This window comes from Diorhabda sublineata, chromosome X, assembly GCF_026230105.1.
Source record: "Diorhabda sublineata isolate icDioSubl1.1 chromosome X, icDioSubl1.1, whole genome shotgun sequence".
In the NCBI taxonomy this organism is placed as follows: domain Eukaryota; kingdom Metazoa; phylum Arthropoda; class Insecta; order Coleoptera; family Chrysomelidae; genus Diorhabda; species Diorhabda sublineata.
The window spans coordinates 40,568,864-40,588,890 of record NC_079485.1 but is presented as its reverse complement, the minus strand read 5'-3'; the positions used below and the strand labels follow the sequence as shown (position 1 = coordinate 40,588,890).

Genomic DNA, 20,027 nt, shown 5'->3' with positions numbered 1-20,027 from the left:
TCTCTCATAATTCTATCCAAAATAGAAAATTGATTTTTTTTAGGAGTGATTTAGAAATTATTTTACATAAATTGATTTGGTCTTGGGAATGAGGGTATTAGATAAATTTCTATTTTATATGGGTTCATAAAAATGATTAGTTGTATTGAGTAAGGAATATGCAGTAGACAGGAAGGATAGAAATTAATCATTTTCTAATAATTGTGAATGTTTGTACGACTTTTAGATTTTTAATAGATAGTATAACTTTATTACTGGTTTAGTAGAGGAATGTATCCATTTTGATAATTGTAATCTTGGATTGATCTAGGTTATTCCTATTTTATTAATTATATTAAATAACACACATATGCCTTAACAAGACATCGATTCATTCTAATGTTTTATAATACGGTTTAGTGAGTCTGAAAAACTATAGGACATTTATTTTTAATTGCTTGGAAATACTTTAGTCATAATGCTGTGATTTTATTATTAGCAGAGAGTTTTCTCTCTTAAATATTATATCTTGTTATCATTTATTTCTTATCAAAGTCACAGTTATGAGGAAATTCATGCAAGTCATGAAATATTTTCGCTTTTTTATGTCACGTTCAATAGAATATATCCAATTTATGTTTATTTGTTTAGAGTGCTACCAATAGAGTGTGTCTTAAAGTCAACCTTTGTTTATCAATCAAAGCTGCTGATTTTGCATGAAAAGTTGAATGTTGATTTAATGTGTGACCTATTCATTAATAATTGTTTAGTCAGTTAATTTTCTATGGTAGACTAAATAAAATATTAAAATACCACTCCCACGTTATTTCAAATGATGTGACAATTTCTGATGGAATAATAAGGAAAACAATTTCTTTATTAATTTTAGGACAACAAAATATTACTCATAAAAAGTGGTCTAAAACCCACAAAAGAAACATTTAGGTAGGGTATATTTAGATACACAATTGCATCAATTTTCATTAAAAGGTAAAATATGAGAAAACCAACTCTATTTATTTCTGTATACATATACACAATCTTATCCTTAAATAAAAATTATTGTTAGTTTTTATTTGTTAAGTATATAATTCGTACTTAAATAGATAAATGTTAGCAAATATTGAATCAAATAAATTTAATATTTTCAATAGTTGTAAGTTGAATCAAACAAAAAATTTGTAAAAAATAGCAGTGTTAACTAAACTCCTTTGCGGTAAATTCTTTCAATGAACTTTGATAAATATTCCATATTTTGATATACGAAATGAAATATTCATTCCTAATCACGAAAAATACAATTAATGTTAGTTTGGTTGATTCAGTTTTCAGATCCTGAATTTAGACATGCAAAATTGCAGTTAGCAAAAATGATTATCATCAAACAGTGATAAATAACATCGATAAAAAGGATAAATAAGTATTGCAATCAATTTAAATTATCTTTTCTGTATGATCAATATATATATATGAGAATGGATGAACTAACTTTATAGGCTAAACCGCATTGGAAGAATACAGAACATCCTGTAACCAACTGCAATAGTTTTGTGGATTCTAATGAGCATTGTAGAGATATATAGATATATATCCAATTTCATGACAAAATGATGTCCTTTATCTTTACCAATAATTAAAATGGCGCAACATTTTGCTTGGTATTTTTTTTTAATTCAGTAAGTAAGAGCTATGCCAATTAGAATACTAGTATATGATGTTTTTAGTAATAGCCAGCTATAGAAAATATTAAAGCAAAATAAAAGTCTTCCATACAAAACGGAATTTAATCAAAACTACCAAGTTAAAGGTAATTGCATAAGACTTTTAGGAATTTCATTATTATTTATTATAGTCATAATTTTCTCTAAAGTCTAAAAATTCTCAATATTTTATCAATATTATGTATTTACACCTCAAAATGAACAAAAGTATTATACATAAAATTGATACGTTATTTTATTGCCACTGGTTGTCATCAAAAATAACACATATGTATATTTTGGCAAAAATCCAGTTTGCTCAATAACAATGACTCATCCCTTTTAACATTAAAATATTTTGTATTATAAAAATGCTAGTTACAAGTGTAGAAACTGCGCAGGAAGTAAATGATAAAATTTTAGAAATGGCGTTTGCACAGTCAGCAGGTTAATGGCAGTCAAAGTACAACAAAATCGGTTCTCCAGTTCATTTTTCTGCTTTTCTATTCAGCTATATAACAGTGAATATATATTTAGACTTCTAAATAATAATAAGTGGGGAGTTTTGTTTTGAAAAACAAATTTTTCAATTGTAATTGGATTATTTGCTCCACTTATGGAAAATTACCATTCATAAGCTTTAAGTAAAGAATCGTATCGTATTTAATGACATTATCTTGATGATAATTTTATTGTTTCATAACATCAGCTATATCCCTAGCCCCAACCAAGAAAATTTAAAACTAATCAATCAGTGCTAGAAATATTTTTATAATAATTCCGAAATGTATTAACAACAAATATTTGATATAAATAATGCAATTATAGTTTATTTGAAAATGCAAAGATTTAATATATAGGATTATAAAGCAGCTTCTTATTTCAATATTAACTGGAATATAGTACGAGGATGATCACAGATGATCACCTGGCCTGACTTAGAGATTACAGTAGCTGCTTGAAAAATACCATTGTATTAGAAAGTACACAATCTATACAGTATGTGTTTCAAATTTGGGGACGTCACGTTTTTTAGTATTTTTTTGGCAGCCGTCAATAGTGAAGTTTTCAGTGAATTTGTAAACATGGAAAAAATTGGTCATCGTTAAGTGATACAATACTTTTATTTGAAAGACCTCAGCTGTTCCTATGTAAAATTTTTATATTCTTTTAAAAATTATCATTATTCGAGCAGTCATGCAATTTAGTAGTTCCTGGAAAATAATGATTCATTATTTTCAATAAAAACATATCGCGTCCAGTATATACATCTTTATTTTATCAATAAGGAAAACTACTAATAGATAATGAATGTGGTGATCTAATTCAATGAATCAAATAAAAATTGTTGTTTTCCAGATCAATTACCTCAATGACAGCCACAAGCAATTGATGGTACATTGGGTTGGAGACAATAGCAAAATAATCATATGTTTAGCTCGGGATCCAGCTCCAACGATTTCAGGCTTCTCGTTACCGTCATCGTCAACAGTTTTTATATCTTACGACGATGGTGACAGTTACATAAATAAAACTGATCATTTTAAACTGGATAATGGAGAATATGCTATATTGGAGAAATTTTATAATCATCCAAAAATTCACACCCACGTAAGTATTTCAATAAATGCGTTGATTTGGATAAAACTTTTTTAATTGTAAAAAAAAAAAGAAAAGTATAAGTATATATAATTTATATTATCTTACTGTATTGAACTGAGTTTATTTTAGAAGTTATTTATTGCTCCCTCACTACGAAAATATAGTGTATATTGAAAAAAAAAATGGATTATTCTGAGTATATATTAATCATAATATAATCTAATACAATTGAAATGCCATGTTCTTATTGGTTTAAAATTTGACGAACAAAGATCAGTTTTTTCACGAAATGAAATAAAATTGATCCCGCTGCAAAATCAATATGAAAAATTCCGTAGAATAATTGATAGACTTGATATAATCAATTGACTACTGAACAACGTTGTAGTATTTTGGAAATATTATTACAGTACATGAAAGAGAACAAATTGAAACATGGTGCAATCAATGACGATGCTAATGCATTTCAAGTATGCAGCAGAATTTTTGTTTGGTTAATAACTGTGGATGAAATATGGGTCCAACGCTTTGACACTCAAGACAAAAAAACAAACAACAAATATAATATTCAAAAGAGAAAAAATTTATCAAAAACGACAGCCTTTTTTGTAATGACCAACATTAATGAATTGAAGTAAATCTCTCAACGCACGCAGAAACATATTTCCCAAATTATATTTATAAGGTGCTGACATCTTCAGGTTAAGGGTCGGAAACGTTTCAGACAAACTTCGTATATCAGGTTGAAATTTTGTATGTATGACACATTGTCCGTGGGTTCAAATTCTACTAATGTCTCACAAAAAAGATGCAATTATTTTATTCTATAAATAAAGTTGTTTTTTTTTTTTTGACAACATACATCGATCATGAAAATGCAGTTGATAAGGAATATCTCCCGATATTGACATTCAATGTAAAGAAAAATATTTTTGTATTACAACGAATACCTCATTTAAATTGTTTGAAGCTGTTTAACTTGATATTTACTCACTTTTTTATATTTATGGCTTTCAAACATTTTTACAGTGTTAATTATGTACATATGAGTTGGAATAATTAATAATTTTTGCCGATAGCTACCACAATGATAAAGTAACTAATCTATAATATTATACTGTGAATAATATTTGATATCATATAAATGTGTATTGATACTCAATATGTAACTTTTCATATTACTCATATAGGATTATTGACCTTAAAACAAGATAAAACATTTCGTTTCCTTCAAGAAACTTTATCTCTTTTAATTAAAAATAAACTTTTTATAGAAAAACAAACCTTCACAAATATCGAATTATGTACATATGGAATAAATTATGTAACAAGTGAATAACTAAAAATATAGATTTAGATAGATTCAATTGGGAGTTATACTACACTGCAACCTCAAGGATTATTATTCCCCCTATCGAAGCAGTTTTTAATGAACTATAGTATAAGTTCTGACTTAAATCTTTATAGTTTTCTTGTCCTAAGCTTGTAATGGCAAGACCTAATCTTATCAGGTGTTCCGAAGGGGGGTAGTTCCCATATCCTGATGTTACGAAAACAGTGTTACACATTGTAAATTACATTCGCACTAATGCAAACAATTTCCTTGAAGAATTAAAAGACCAAATGACATTAATTTCTTTTCCATTGTCAGATGGTTGTCTAGCTACAACGTATTAAATCGATTTGTAGATTTGTTGATCCGATAACTGCATTTCTAAAAGTAAAGGAAATAACCTATTCAGAATTCCACTGATATCATGAAACATTTGCAATCACTCAATTTACAATTGCAGGGGAAAGATAAAATAATATCTGACCTCTCACAGTGAATATTTAGTTTTCAAACTAAATTATGACTTTCAAAAGGACATCGAAAATAAAACATTTTGCCACTTTCCTCAAATTAAAATAAAATATTAAACAAGAAACACTCAGCTAGAACAGCTAGAAGGAATATTGACGGAATTCCAAAACAGATTTCAAGACTTGAAAATTTTGAAATCGTCTCTTGACTTTTTTCCGAATCCATTTGAAATTTACATAATACAAGATTAGAAGAATTAGTAGAGATGGAAGAAGATCAAGCCGATTACTGAGTATTAACTAACCAGCATCTGACAGAATTATTGAGAAGTGCTTCCACAAATTATTTGCCAAATTTTGAAAAATGGCTCGGACTATCAAGGAGCTTGGCCACCCCTGATATAGAATGTACCAATATAACTGTTACATGCAGAACTCTTTGAATATTTTTTGCAATAATATCTCTAATAAAAAATTTTTTTTTATTATTTGGTGGTGTCATGAAGAAATTATCTGCAACTATTAGACTCACCTTTCTCATATCTTTATTTACAGTGTAGATATTCTCGACTCAGTAATTGGCTATTGGGCTGTGGGGTGGTGTAAATAAATAAATAAATTTGTGTCCTCGTTTGACAAGTGTATTGGCTTCTTCATTTCCTTTAAGTCTTGTGCGACCTTGTCTATTGATTAATTTTGCTTTAGAACTCCATTGTTAGCTTTGTTGATATCATAAATGCTCAGTGCTCTGATAGGTCTTTGACCAGTAGGACGAGTTTATATGACATTTCCGAAAATTTCCTTCCACTCACCTTTCAAGTGCAAGTATTTGTATAATGGTATTTCTTTTGAAGTTTTGGTGGTATAGGTATTTTCTTTCCCGTTAGTGCTACGACAAAATTTTTAAGTTCCTAAAGATATAAATTATTCATTACATTATATTTATCAAATCATGAGTTAAAATAGATTATAAATCTGTTGATTTACAGATCCGTTTTAACAATGACACATTTATTACTTATAACATGAAATATAAGTGAAATGAAAAATACTTTCCACTATTATAATTAACCAAGATATATGGCACTAAGAATAATATTCCAAGGCCGAGGTCGGAATATTGGTTGAATGGTTGAATTACGGATTATGCACAATCCTTAGTACTGAAACAATCATATTACCATAATTTTATTCATCCAGTATTACTGATAATAGAAAATTAATGTTTTAACAATTCAATTTTACCCCTGTACTCTTAGTTAAAGTGCTGAAAAATTATTTTCTAATTTTTAGTTGGGTTTTATGCGGAAGCATATTTTTTCAGTTTTGTAAACTATTAATTTTTATTCGACGTAAGTAACTTATCTAAAAACTGGGTAAATTGCGCGCCTTCTACTTCAGTTTGGTGAGATAAGTGGTTCTTAAGCGCCCTTTTTGAAAATACCGCGTTTTTCTTTGATTAGAGAATCAAGCAATACGCATGTCTGAGCACGTCGCTTGGAAGTTGACACAAAGCAAAGAAATCGAATATAAAGAAAATCACTAACCTAGCGAACCTTATCAGGATCATGACACCAATTTATGAAATTATTGTGTCTTCAATAAGTGTGCGAAATATCAAATAAATCCGATGTATTTCAGTTCTCAAAAATCGACTTCAAAGATTGCTTTACATAATACATATGAAGTTATTATATCATGCTATTCACAAGAGTATATAATGAGAAAATCTTGTCGAAATTTTTTTACAGAGCGTAGTTACTACAAAAAATTTCATACAGAAAGTAAGTCATCTTCAATATTCCGGTTAAATCATCCAGATTTAAATTACATTCACAAGGACAAAGAATTTTAATATAAAATTATCAACAATGTATTACCATTTATTTCTAATAATAAAAAAAAACAAATTTTTAACTTGTTTGTACAAACATCTTATCACACTCTTTATCTTTATGTGACAAATAACCTATAAATATTTTTGTTTGAATGCCGCTATTAATTATGACGTATAGATTATTCAAATTCAAGTTGTTGACTCATCAAAAATCCTTTGTTTCATTTTAACGGAATAGTACATATTTTTCAAAAAAGAAAATAAAATACGAAAAGTTTTTTAAATGAAATTTCATTACTATTGCTACTTCAGAGGGAAGAAATGTGTTTTATTAATCTATAAAATTTTATACAGGAGCTATCATTGAGTATGGTGATATTTAATTCACAAATTCATTCATATTTTGGTGAATTAATTTTCTTGATTATAGCTATAATTTAATGAAACATATTTTTCGTGGAAATATGTTTATGACGTTTATTTCTGTCTTCGTTACTATAACCTTTAGACAAACTGTTTCTTCCGCTTTCTAGAAAATGTACTCACTCCTGCTTTTATTTTTTCAATTTTTAACCCTCTAGATGCATTTTTCTCTTGCACAGATGTATTTTCATTTATAATTCATAATTTGTAATCACAAAGTTTCGTGAGGCTCACCCGAGTCGAATGCACTCTGTTGCATCTTGATGCGTCTTGCTTATAAAGTCCTAAGTTTTGTGTTTCATTTCCTCGACTATTAGATGCATTATAATAGATAATAATGTTATAATAGAAGTTGTACATTGTAATTTTATAAAAACAGATTATATTAAAGTTTCTCAAAAATTACTTTGCAAAAAAATTTAAACAATAAAACTGTGGCAGCTGTAATAAGGTTAATAAGAAAAGAACATGATAGAAATATGTAATTTGGCTTAGTTAATATATTTAATATAACTAAAAACATGATATATCAAACCTGTTTAAAAAAAAACATAAAATTGAATAATAAATTGTACAGATTAGTATTACTTTAAAAAATAACCAATTTGGTGATGTGCTTCAATTTAGAAATAAGAAAATAACTATAATGAACAACAAAATAAATTTAAATGTTAAACGAACCTAATCATCCACATTCACAAATTTATTTGGATTCTCATTTTTTTTTTTTTAGTTTGTTGTCACTGATATCAAACATAATGTGATGTACGTAACAACTGATTATGGGAAAACATTTATCAGAAGAGATTTAAACTTCACACCTTCCGAAGTCTCCTTCCACGAATTGTATCCATCGATAATGTTGGTTTTGGATAAAAATCACATTAAAAACAAAGTAAGTTTAGTAATTCGCATCTGAAATTGACTTGGAAGCACAATCAATTCAATATAGCTCTCTTTTGCTTTTTTTTGGAAATTTCAGGAATGATAGAAATGTACATATATTTTCTTACAGCTTTGGGTAACTGAAGACTTTGGAGAGACATTCAGACCACTCTACGAATATGTAAAAGCATATTTTTGGATGAAAGATGTCGATGAAACTTATCACGTTATTATACAAAGATCGGAACCGAATAATTTAAGCTCAATAATCCATTCCTCAAATTTATTTAAACATACGGCATCTCAAATTTATAATACAAATGTAAAAGACTTCTTCATTAAAGGCGACTATCTTTTCACCACATCTTACACTTCTAAGGTAAGTAGTGTTCAAACGTTTGAGAAATAAACGGTTAAAAATAATTAGATAGAATATCTAAGGGTCCTTTAAAAATTTATTAGTAATTTCATATGAACTTTATCTGTATATCGAAGTTAAGACTTTTTAATAACTTTCTAATTAATACAGCTGGGGATTTGATGGATAATACTTAAAAAATGAATGAAACAATCTGAATCTGATTAATATGACAGATACGTGCTGAATTAAGAACCTTTATTTTTTAAAAATTTACCAAACTTTTTAATTTTCATTAGGTATTCCATATTTTGGGAGTAGGATAATTATTGTCATATCACCACCTACCCCCATGTTTCCCAACGTGGGGCCCACCCCCAATAGGGGGGAAATTTGATTGTAAAGAGGGACAATTCGAAAGTTTAACCTGTTTGCTCTAGGCCATTCAAATGCAATGCTCGATTTCGGTGCCCAATTGGAAGAAAAAAGCAAATTCTTAAATAATTGTGGCCAATACATATTATAAATTCATTTGACGATACCAAAATATAAGCGGCTATTTTTTCTGATATATCTGCGTTCAAAAGATGCCTGCCCTATTTTCTGAATATGGATGTTGTCTCTCCAGTACTCTCATAATTTTTTGCCTTGTCTACATTCAGCTAACCGCTGATTTTGGCGTGTAATATGGTGGATCTAAGCTTTGCCCATTGTTATATTTTTATTTTTGTCAACTGTTGGCTTATGTTTATTCCAAATAAATTATTAGCTTTTTTGATATCTCCTGCAACTTCAGGTTACAGTTTGCCAAATCGATCCGAGTTTGATAAATAATTGATATTTGTAAAACCATGTTGAAATTCAATCAATGGTCCTTTCCTAGTACCGAGTCTAGAAACCAGCTACCAAACCATGTTTCCGTTTCAACTTTTCAACTGTATTTTTCACCTTTAAATCATTTAATCAACACGAGTTTGAACACACCTATATTTTCTATAATCTTTTTGCTTTAATTTTAATATTAGAATGTATATAAATTTTAACTCTGTTAAATATATTCTTTCATTTTATTTAGAAGAGTATCAGATACGTTTTTAGAAACTTTGCTCTCAGCAAAATGATATTAAGATGTATTTTATTGTATTCATATTTCTTAAATAATAATAAATATTTTTGTTCATAATCATAGGTATTATATAGGATATGATTAATAAATATATGAATAATTCTGTTGATAATAAATAATTTGCATTCATCCATAGGCTTGTTCAAATTCTCAGTATAGAATATAAATCATATTCCTCTTATAGTAATAAATATTAAGATAAAATAACAACTAAAAAATATTTGATCCACATGTCCATAACTCAATATTTTCTCCATCAGTAAAATAATAGCCGTATCGATTTTTTATATTACAAGAATTTTATTGAAACTATTCCTAACCATATGAGCCAATCTCGAATTGTTTTTGGCCTAAACACATATTTGATGTTAATACCAAAAAAACAAAGGTATATTTATCCACTTACTTTTATATATTTATTTGACCGTACTTCATATATTTCCAGAAATTCTGTATAAATATCTTTACAAAACTTAAAAAACTGTATCAATCAAATTTCAAATTTCTTCCTAACCAAATAATCATACTAAAATTTTTAGGGAGAACTGAATTTATATGTTTCTTACAAATTTGGTAAACGTCAGTTGTGTGTCTTCGACTCAACTGAAAAGTTCCAAAGCTTTTTAATCGTCGACGTCACCAATCCTAGGGCATTGGTGGCCGCGGGTCACACAAATACAACATCTCATTTGTATACATCTGAAAACCTAGCAGGAGATGGTCAGGAAGTGAAATTTACACTGTCTTTGGAAGATGTGTTCGTTTTTTTCCCATTAAGCTCATGGCAAGATACATGGTTACAGTAAGTTACTCTATATATTAAATATTTTAGTTTCTGATAATAATGTTTGTGTTAGCCATATGTCGGAAGAAGCTTTCGCAGACGTTTATAAAGTAGAAGGAATTACTGGAATTTATATAGCATCAAAAGTAATTTCTAAACCAGTTGGGGGGCATTTAGGACCTCAGCATTTAGGATCTGTCATAACGTTCGATCATGGAGCTACTTGGAAGTTGATCCAACCCCCTGCATTCTACGTAGATGGTCAATCAACTGGTTGTGTAAGCACCAATAATTGCTCTTTACATTTGAGTCAGAAATTTAATCAATTATTACCAGATACTAGATCAGTTGGAATATTATCCAGTAAATCAGCCCCTGGAATAATAATGGCTACAGGTTAGTATATTTTACAATTGTATATTGCATCCTACTAAATCTTTGAATGGTTCATACATCTCCAACTCTTTTATGATCACTTCGGGAAACTTCACAGTTTTTACATTTTCAAATAAAAATTTATTGGACACATTCAGATTTTACAGACAGAAGTACTTTTATGGTTGTAACATCAAGTATTTGGATTTCAGGTGTTTTGGGTAAAAATTTAAAGGGACATTATGGAATATACATAAGTTTGGATGCTGGAGTAACATGGCGTCATACACTTATGGATTTATACTTTTTTAATATGGGCGACCATGGAGGTATTCTCTCGGCTGTTAAATACTATAAAACTAAAGGAGAAACAAGACATATTGAATATTCTATTGATGAAGGTAGATCATGGAACCAAACGGAATTTCATAATGAAGAATTAAGACTATATGGATTAATGACTGAACCAGGAGAAAACACAACTGTCTTTACAATGTTCGGATCTTTACCTGAACGTCATCAATGGATTATAGTTAAAGTAGATTTTACAAAACTATTTACCCGTAAATGTACAAAGGTAAGTCAACTTAGTTAATTATTAAATCAATTGTCTATCTTTCGGTCAGTGTTATTGCACCAAACACAATTTCCCAAACTCTACAATACTCAGTAAATAACGACTTTATCTTCTTCTGCAAAAACATTTTGCAAAGCAAATGTATCAATTTTTCTGTTTCACACATATTATGTCAACTAACTTGAGCTGTATTTGCTAAATATACTGGTAACCTTAATTATTACTGTAGTTTAGACATATTTATGTATATATAGAGAGAGACGTAATATGGAAAACTTTTAATAGTGATTTGTTAACCTCACTTAACTCTCAACTGGTATCTTGGTTTTATAGACACGTAATTGGTATCCTGGGGTGTTTCAACACCCCATTTTAAAACAAATAGTTTTAAACAAAAGATTTGAAAGTTGTTGTATTATTTTAATATGTGTTTGTTTAAACAGTATTAAAAATAGCAGATTACAAGAAAAAGTTAAACATAAATCTTTAATTCAAAAATAAACTTAACCACAATGGTAAATTTATTAATGATTATTAATATTAATGGTCCAAAAACAAAATAATAAAATATCCAAGATGCATATGAAAAATACTTTAGAAATTGTTGCTTTTAGTTCCCTAGAAAATTCTTTTGTATTCTATTTTCTTTTCAAGATTCTTCCCTAACGATATTGTAAAATTTCTTCATGACAATTTATTATCAACATTAGCACAAGTGTAAAGCACATAGAATGCCGCAAGAGGCCATCTGCTAGTTCTACGCTGATAAGAATAAATAGTGCATTTCTGTTCAAGTGAGTCCACTCCTAATTTAGTTGAATTATATAGTTCGATTATCTCTGGTTTGCCGCTTTCAGCAATAGTCCTGCTATGATGCATGGAGGAGGCTAAAATTACATTTCTATTTTTTAGGTACGAATGAAACGAACTTTAGGTTTCTTGTAAATCCAAATTCTGAAGTAAATAATGATTTTTGCAATCACAGAGTCACATAATCTTAATACTATATTTATTTTTCTTCATCACTACTTAGTTCACTTAAATGCTCCACATAGTACTACAGTTCTCTTTGCGATATTTTTCTGCGACCATAGAAAATTTTTACTGTGGGGTATTACAATAACCCGTGATACCAGTTGAGTGTTAACTGTAGTGTTTTATGTTAGTTAATACTATTAACTAACATTCCTGCTCTTCATTTCATTATCATACTGAACACACTGTTTACGCTGTTCCAAAAATTCCAACTTATTTCATTGTCAGATATTAAAAACTGAGTTTTTGTGTAATAAAATCATGAACGTATTTCAAATGTAAACAAATAGATTTTTTTAGGGTGATTATAAAATGTGGTATCCTAGTTATAGTGAACAAAACCGTAATTATATCCCTTGTATTCTTGGACAACAAGTTACTTACCAGCGAAGAATACCGCTTGTTAATTGTTTGAATGGTTTGGATTATGTTCAAGAAACATCTATAGTAAACTGTGAATGTGACCTTCTAGATTTTGAATGGTAGGGAAAAACAAATTTAATCATGATTATATTATGCCATTTAAGAAAGTTATACGTTGTTGATGTCATTATTATCAGAAGTTTCTCTTATATTATGAGAATCTAAGGTTTCATTTTCCTCCAGAAATAACTGCATATTTTCCAACCTATCGTTAATATAACAACTAAATTAGTATTAACATTCTATTTCTGTTCACTAAGTGTATGTACCAGCAACAGTTGCTCTCAGCCATATCTCATAACGTACCCAATGGTTTGCACTTATCACCTGTCTCAATTTTATGTTTCATCATTTCACCAACCATTATGTGAACTTTCCAAACAGATTTTGATTATTTTTATCTTGTGTATCTGATTTTTGTGTATTTTAAGCAATTTCTTTTAAACTGTTTTTGAAGTAATTAACTACATGATATTATCTTATTAATACTATTTAGTTTGACAAGTTTATTTATCAGAAGTAATAATAATAATGTTCAAAAATTAAAAATTTTTGTTGATATATTTTTTATTCTATTTTTAGTGATTTTGGATTTACTCTAGTTGGCTCTCCGCCCCGCTGCATTCGTGACAAGACATTACCCATAAATGTCTACAAAATACCTACTTCTTGCAAACCAGGAGGATTCTTCAATCGCACCAAAGGTTATCGTAAAATAGCAGTAGACAAATGTATTGGTGGTTTTGAATCTCACTATCTTCCGGATTTAGTTCCTTGTCCTTTCAAAGAAGTCAATGATTTCATTCTTTTTGCACAACGAGAACGTATTTCGAGATATAATCTTGTAACTAAAAAATTAGAAAAATTACCAATTTCAAATTTAAAGAATGTCATAACTATTGATTTCGACACTGCTGAGAATTGTGTATATTGGGCGGATATAGCTGAAGATACTATATCAAGACAATGCTTCTCTAATGGTACCACCGTGGAAGTTCTCATATCAAATGATCTTGCGTCTATAGAAGGGATGGCTTTTGATTGGATTTCGAAGACTCTTTATTTTGTAGATGGCGTCCGAGCTAAGATAGAACTAATAAGAACTGATATACATAACAGTGGAAGAATGAGAAGAACAATTTTGAATTCTACTGTATTACATAAACCTAGAGGTATTGTCCTCCATCCTCAAAATGGCTATATGTTTTGGACAGACTGGTCGGTGGAAAATCCTTCAGTGAACAGAGCTAATTTGGATGGTACTAATAATTTAACTTTGTTTGGAAGGAACAAAGTTGAATGGCCAAATGGAATAACAATTGATTATATTGCCAATAGGTTATACTGGGTGGATGCTAGATTAGACTACATAGGTATGAACATATTTTTATCTGTTTAGTTTCTCAAAAGGGGACTTATGAAATATTCAGTAATCTCATCTAGTACTGGTTATCATTGATGCTATCCCATTTTAATTTAAAAATAATATAATTTTGTTTTTTATAGGTAGTTCCGATTTACATGGGGATGGATTTATTAAGGTTGTCTACAATACTGATGTTGTCTCTCACCCATTTGCTATTTCTGTTTTCAAAAACAACATGTACTGGGACGATTGGAAGAGGAACTCTATTTTCGCCGCTGATAAAGATAATTTTACTGGTGTAGAAATCATTTTAAAACAAATGCCAGGTCTTATGGATCTCAAAGTTTTCGCTCATGGTTTGCAAATAGGAACAAACGCATGTACAAAGTCCGATTGTTCGTACATATGTGTTGGTTTACCTAAAGGCGGCCACGCTTGTTTGTGTCCCGATGGATTAATAATGCAAAATGGTAAATGTATGTGTCCAGGAAATGTGGAACCATTAGTCAATTTGACGTGTCCATCAGTTGGAAATAGTTGTAGTCCCGAACATTTTACATGCAATAACCATTTGTGTATACCTAAAGGATGGAAGTGTGATGGTGAAGATGACTGTGGTGATGGCTCTGATGAATTTCAGTGCATCACTGAAACATGTCCTCCATCATTTTTCATTTGCGGAGATGGAAAATGTTTGCCAAATTATTGGAGGTGGGTATGAATATTCAATAACTAATTTGGTTATATTTTTACATCTCTAAAATTTTCAAACGCCAATTCACATTTTATATGTTATAGATGTGACTATGATACTGATTGTGCGGACGGTTCAGATGAAGCTAACTGTCCACGTCAAAATTGTACTGCGGGTCAATTTGCTTGCGAAAATGGAAGGTGCATTTCTTCTAAATGGAGATGTGATGGAGAAAATGATTGTAGGGATGAATCAGATGAACGAAATTGTAATGAAGGAAAACCAACTAGCTGTAAAGGTAATATTAAAATCAATATTACATTGCGAAGTCAACTAGTGCCCCCTTATTGCGATATATTGTATTTTAGGTGAGGAGTTTACTTGTAAGTCTGGTGGCGTTATTTGTATACCAACAACCTGGAAATGCGATGGAGAATCGGACTGTACAGATGGTTCAGACGAATTTTCATGTTTAAACAACACTTGCACTGAAGCTCAAATGGCTTGTGGTCCTCCAAATAACAGATGCATCTATAAAACTTGGATATGTGATGGAGATACAGATTGTACTGATGGAAGAGATGAAAAAAATTGTTCATTCAGTACCATGGAGGTACCTAAGTTACCTGAAGAGTTTGAAAGTAAAGTGAGTTATTATTTAGTTAGGTGGTGGTTAAATGTAAAGTACTCTGTTGAAATTGTACAGACATATGTTCATGAATCACAATAACTATTATTAATTATGGTTTTAATACCATTTTGTCCAATAAAATACCAACAGCAATAAATAATGTATTATTTATAAAATTTATATTCTTGTTTGTTCAATAAAGTCACAATGACAGCTTTGTGACGTTTATTTTTTTTTTTCAAAACTAAAATTTATATATCTAAAACAAACTATATAACAGGTACAGTTTTAAAGATTATTTCACTTTGATAGAATGGAACTTGTCATGACCCCTGGATGTTCAGATGTAGAACTCAACGTTGCATTCCATTTTGGTGGAAATGTGATGGTGCTGATGACTGTGAAGACGGTAGTGATGAATTAGGATGTAACACCCCAGTTTATCCTCCTATGGAACCTACTTCTCAACGACCAAACACCATTTGTGAAAACAATCAATTCCAATGTGAACAAGGAGATTGCATCACAGCTTCGTTTGTATGTGATGGCATGGATGACTGTTTACATGGAGAAGACGAAAAGAACTGTAAGACCTTTATGAACTGTACTCATACACAGTTTCAATGTCGAAATGATGGAAGCTGTATACCTGTAAGTAGCATTTGAATTTTACAACCAACTTAATGAAACAAATTTTCATTATATTCAGAATAATATTTAATAGTATAAAATGTTTTCTTTGTGATAACTGTTGAGATTGAACCTGGCTACACTAGTGTAGATTTCATGGAGAGGAGGATAAAATTCTAGTTCACCTAGTTATAGAATGTCTCGCCATTGCAAGAATATGCAAAAATGCGTTGGTTGGAAAACCTAGAGAATCGAAGATGTAACCTCGAAACCAACACAGATAGTAGAATTCGTTGTAACTTGGAGACTATAAGGCAAACTTTAGATGTTAAAACAACTCTGACTCGAGGCACAATAAACACAAAACATATTGCAACGACTATAAATTATGTTCTTGTGGCAGCACCCTATGCTTTATATGATTTATTGAAACATTTGTCATCATAATTTAATTAATTGGCTATATTTCGTATTTGTATTCATTTCCCGTACTTCATATATTATTTTTAGAAATCAGCTGTTTGTGATAATCACTTTGATTGTGTGGATAAGACTGATGAACAATATTGTGAACATAATTTGCCTGATGGTCCAGGAGCACCTAGCTGCAGCTTTGGACTATTTCCCTGTGATGAAACCTGTTATCCATTATCTCTATACTGTGATGGAAAAATTGATTGTAAGGATGGTTATGATGAGAGAAATTGTTCCAAGAAATCTCGAGTATATCAAGTGCTGATGGAGGTTGATGAAAGGTATTAAAGCATTGAAATTTACTCTCAATACTAATAATCGTTAATTATCATGTAGGCAGAGCAACACAATATAAATGTCAATAAATAGTAAAAAATCTTATAAAGTTATTGATTTGGGATGTATAGATGCCTATACGGGTATTTATATGATCGATCTAGGCGGTCAATAATATTAGTTAGTTTTTATGTACTGTAAGTGATATTACTTATTAAAGAAAAAGTTTTTCATCTTCGGATTAGTCACATTTATTTAGAAAAAGGTTCCATCATTATGTATGATGGAAAAAAAATCTACGAAATTAGTAAAATTTATTTGATCAAAAAAATACACACATACGTATTAATAAAAAAATATTTTCATCTTCGCTTCTTGAAGAGTCTCCGTCAATTTCATTTGGCTTTGCAGGTAAAATAAGTAATAAGCAATTCAGCTTTTTTTGTTACTTTCCTTATGCCAGCTAAGAGTGGATTCTAAGTTGAGAGTAGATGATTAAAAATGTCTGTTACAGTTTTCTCTGAAGAATTTCCGCGGATAGCTTCGACGGTGTGGTCAAAAATATTTATTTCAAATTTCTGCAGCCTCTTCGGAAAGCTACCCAATAGGCAACAGTGCATGTTTTATTATAGCTGCACCTTGAAACTATAATAAAAATTGAATTATTATGATAGATAGTTGGATATTTACCTGCAGTATCCGAATCCATTATTATAATTCCTTAGACTAGAGAAGAATCGAAAAGAATCGACTCAAAGTCTCTAATCCGACTATGATATATTCTTGAACCAGTTAATACGGTTGCCTTTAGACTGACAGTACACTTGTGATATAAACACGATAGAGATCAAGTGAGTCGGATATTTTTCTTTGCTTAGTCTGTTATCGAAATTACCTGTTTGGAAAATTGACTTATGACCCCGTAGATCGGTAAAATACCCCTATTTGCGACGTTTAAAACGCTATTCAGAAATGATAAAGTTCTTTATTAGAATATTGGAATCAGTATGAAATGTTATTAACCATTTTCAGATTCACAACAAGCAACTCTTTCTATCTTCGATGGTGGACTCCACAGGCGCCTGGAATTAAATTTGAATACCTTCCTTCCATTAAGAAAATCGGGAATGATCAATGGAAAAATGAATCTTGGACTAGCCAAAACTTCTTTAATTTCACCAATCTACAACCTTTTACAAAATACAATCTAACAGTGTATGTTAAAATACAAAACACAAGCGTTATATTCCCACCAGCTATGTTTAACGTTTCTTCAACTGCTGAAGGTATTCCAAGTGAACCCTGGAATGTTACCGTAAAACAACGTAATGGATCTCATATTTTGGTATCTTGGAATAAGCCACGAACTCCAAATGGTATTATAGTTTCATATGAATTATGTTGGATTTCTCCTAAATCTGCTGAAGTCAGACTCAAGCTATTGGGTAATGAAACTGCACATCTACTTACACAAGATTTTGAACATGGTCTTAATTACACTTTCTGGGTAAGTTAATTTTAAGCTCCTACCCAATGATGATTTTGTGATTTTAACATGAAGATCTCACTAAACTGTGTAAGCACATAAGACATTCAGCTTGATTTTGAAACCCAAGTTTTGAGAATCAGCTTTCAGAAAACCTTTGTAAAAATATTAACTCGCTTGGAATAACCTCAGAATTGTCTGATAAATTTTCAACTTTCTTATTTAATTTTCTGCTTATTCCTAATGAATCAGGATGTTCCATGTATAGGTTGATGACATAAACGCTAATTGAAGAATATGAAATTTTACCAATATGCATTTTAATAAATCTGAATTATTTGCTTATGTAAGACAAATAAATATTACAATCTTTGACTTTTCAGGTTATTGTTCACAACAGAAAATACGAGAGTGTAAAATCAGCTCCTGTTCATTTGATATTTGATGGAGAAACGAATGTATCTATGGTGAAGAATATATCTGTAATAGAATCAGATGATTCTATCTCTCTCAAATGGATATATGATGGCGAAGCAGATGGTTTCAATGTAAGAACTTTTGCCGATAGACCTTATCCCGATTTACCGTCCAGAATAACTAAAACCACAAATATTACAATAAAATTAGCATCAGGAACAAATTATAGATTTGAGGTAAGTCTTCTTGATATAGATATGAAATTCAAGCTTCAAATCAGTGCACAATTCTATTCTTCAGCCCCTAAAGCCCCACCCTGGCTACGTGCCTGCAAATAACAATTAAAAGTAGCAATATGTAGTTGTATAATTAATGTGAAAACACTTTAATTTATAACATTCTTTAAATGTTCAATTTGCATTTCAGATTAATGCCTTCAAAAAAGACCTTACTGGTGCTACAAAATCAATTACTGTTAAGAAATCAGGTCATCCTTTACCAGCAATAGACAGTTTGCAAGTTACTCTAATGAAAGATGTTGGTACTAGCGTTAAAATGAGGTGGGAAAGACCAAAATATCTGAAAATGTTATCTTGGTTATATGGAATATATTATGGTACCAATCACGATCAATTATTTGAAAGTAAGTTTCATGAAAGTAAAGACAGAATGTCATCCATTTTAAATATATAACACAAAAATTGCTCTTATTGTATTATGTAAGTGAAATGCCTTTGAAAATATTTCCAGAACCCAGATATACCACCAACATTGAAAATATTATTATATCAAATCTACAACCCTGTGAAAGCTACATATTTTCTATTGGTCTGGTGGGTCCTGTTGGTTATGGTCCTTTATCGGGATATATAAAACAAATCACGACATCTGGAAATCCTAAATCACCACCAAAAAGACTTCAAGTAGAAGCAGATGGAGATGATCCTATTAAAATGAAGATATCATGGATTCCACCATGTCCATCAATCCAGCCAGAATTTTATAAGGTACTTTAATAATATAAATAGATAAGAATAAGAAATATATTGTTTTCATATTATTTATTATAAAACGTTCAACTTTACATGTAATGTCCTTAATGGCTCCTTTTTGGATCTCTACTGGTTTCCACGCACATATTTACAA

The 20,027-nt window shown here is 30.1% G+C and overlaps 1 protein-coding gene across 3 annotated transcripts in view; it reads left to right on the top strand.

Moving 5' to 3' along the window:
• LOC130451586 (sortilin-related receptor-like) overlaps nucleotides 1-20,027 on the top strand; it is a 30,615-nt gene that overhangs the window by 7,535 nt on the left and 3,053 nt on the right. For all 3 annotated transcript variants that reach the window (XM_056790697.1, XM_056790696.1, XM_056790695.1), the window contains 17 exons: nucleotides 3,039-3,290; nucleotides 8,078-8,239; nucleotides 8,360-8,608; nucleotides 10,253-10,515; nucleotides 10,571-10,893; nucleotides 11,085-11,449; nucleotides 12,785-12,966; nucleotides 13,490-14,280; nucleotides 14,414-14,984; nucleotides 15,072-15,265; nucleotides 15,336-15,613; nucleotides 15,911-16,249; nucleotides 16,739-16,983; nucleotides 18,011-18,485; nucleotides 18,848-19,117; nucleotides 19,308-19,524; nucleotides 19,632-19,888. In XM_056790697.1, the coding sequence (XP_056646675.1) occupies nucleotides 3,072-3,290; nucleotides 8,078-8,239; nucleotides 8,360-8,608; nucleotides 10,253-10,515; nucleotides 10,571-10,893; nucleotides 11,085-11,449; nucleotides 12,785-12,966; nucleotides 13,490-14,280; nucleotides 14,414-14,984; nucleotides 15,072-15,265; nucleotides 15,336-15,613; nucleotides 15,911-16,249; nucleotides 16,739-16,983; nucleotides 18,011-18,485; nucleotides 18,848-19,117; nucleotides 19,308-19,524; nucleotides 19,632-19,888 (5,400 nt within the window). In that variant the 5' untranslated portion in view covers nucleotides 3,039-3,071. The remainder of the gene's footprint in view (nucleotides 1-3,038; nucleotides 3,291-8,077; nucleotides 8,240-8,359; nucleotides 8,609-10,252; nucleotides 10,516-10,570; nucleotides 10,894-11,084; nucleotides 11,450-12,784; nucleotides 12,967-13,489; nucleotides 14,281-14,413; nucleotides 14,985-15,071; nucleotides 15,266-15,335; nucleotides 15,614-15,910; nucleotides 16,250-16,738; nucleotides 16,984-18,010; nucleotides 18,486-18,847; nucleotides 19,118-19,307; nucleotides 19,525-19,631; nucleotides 19,889-20,027) is intronic.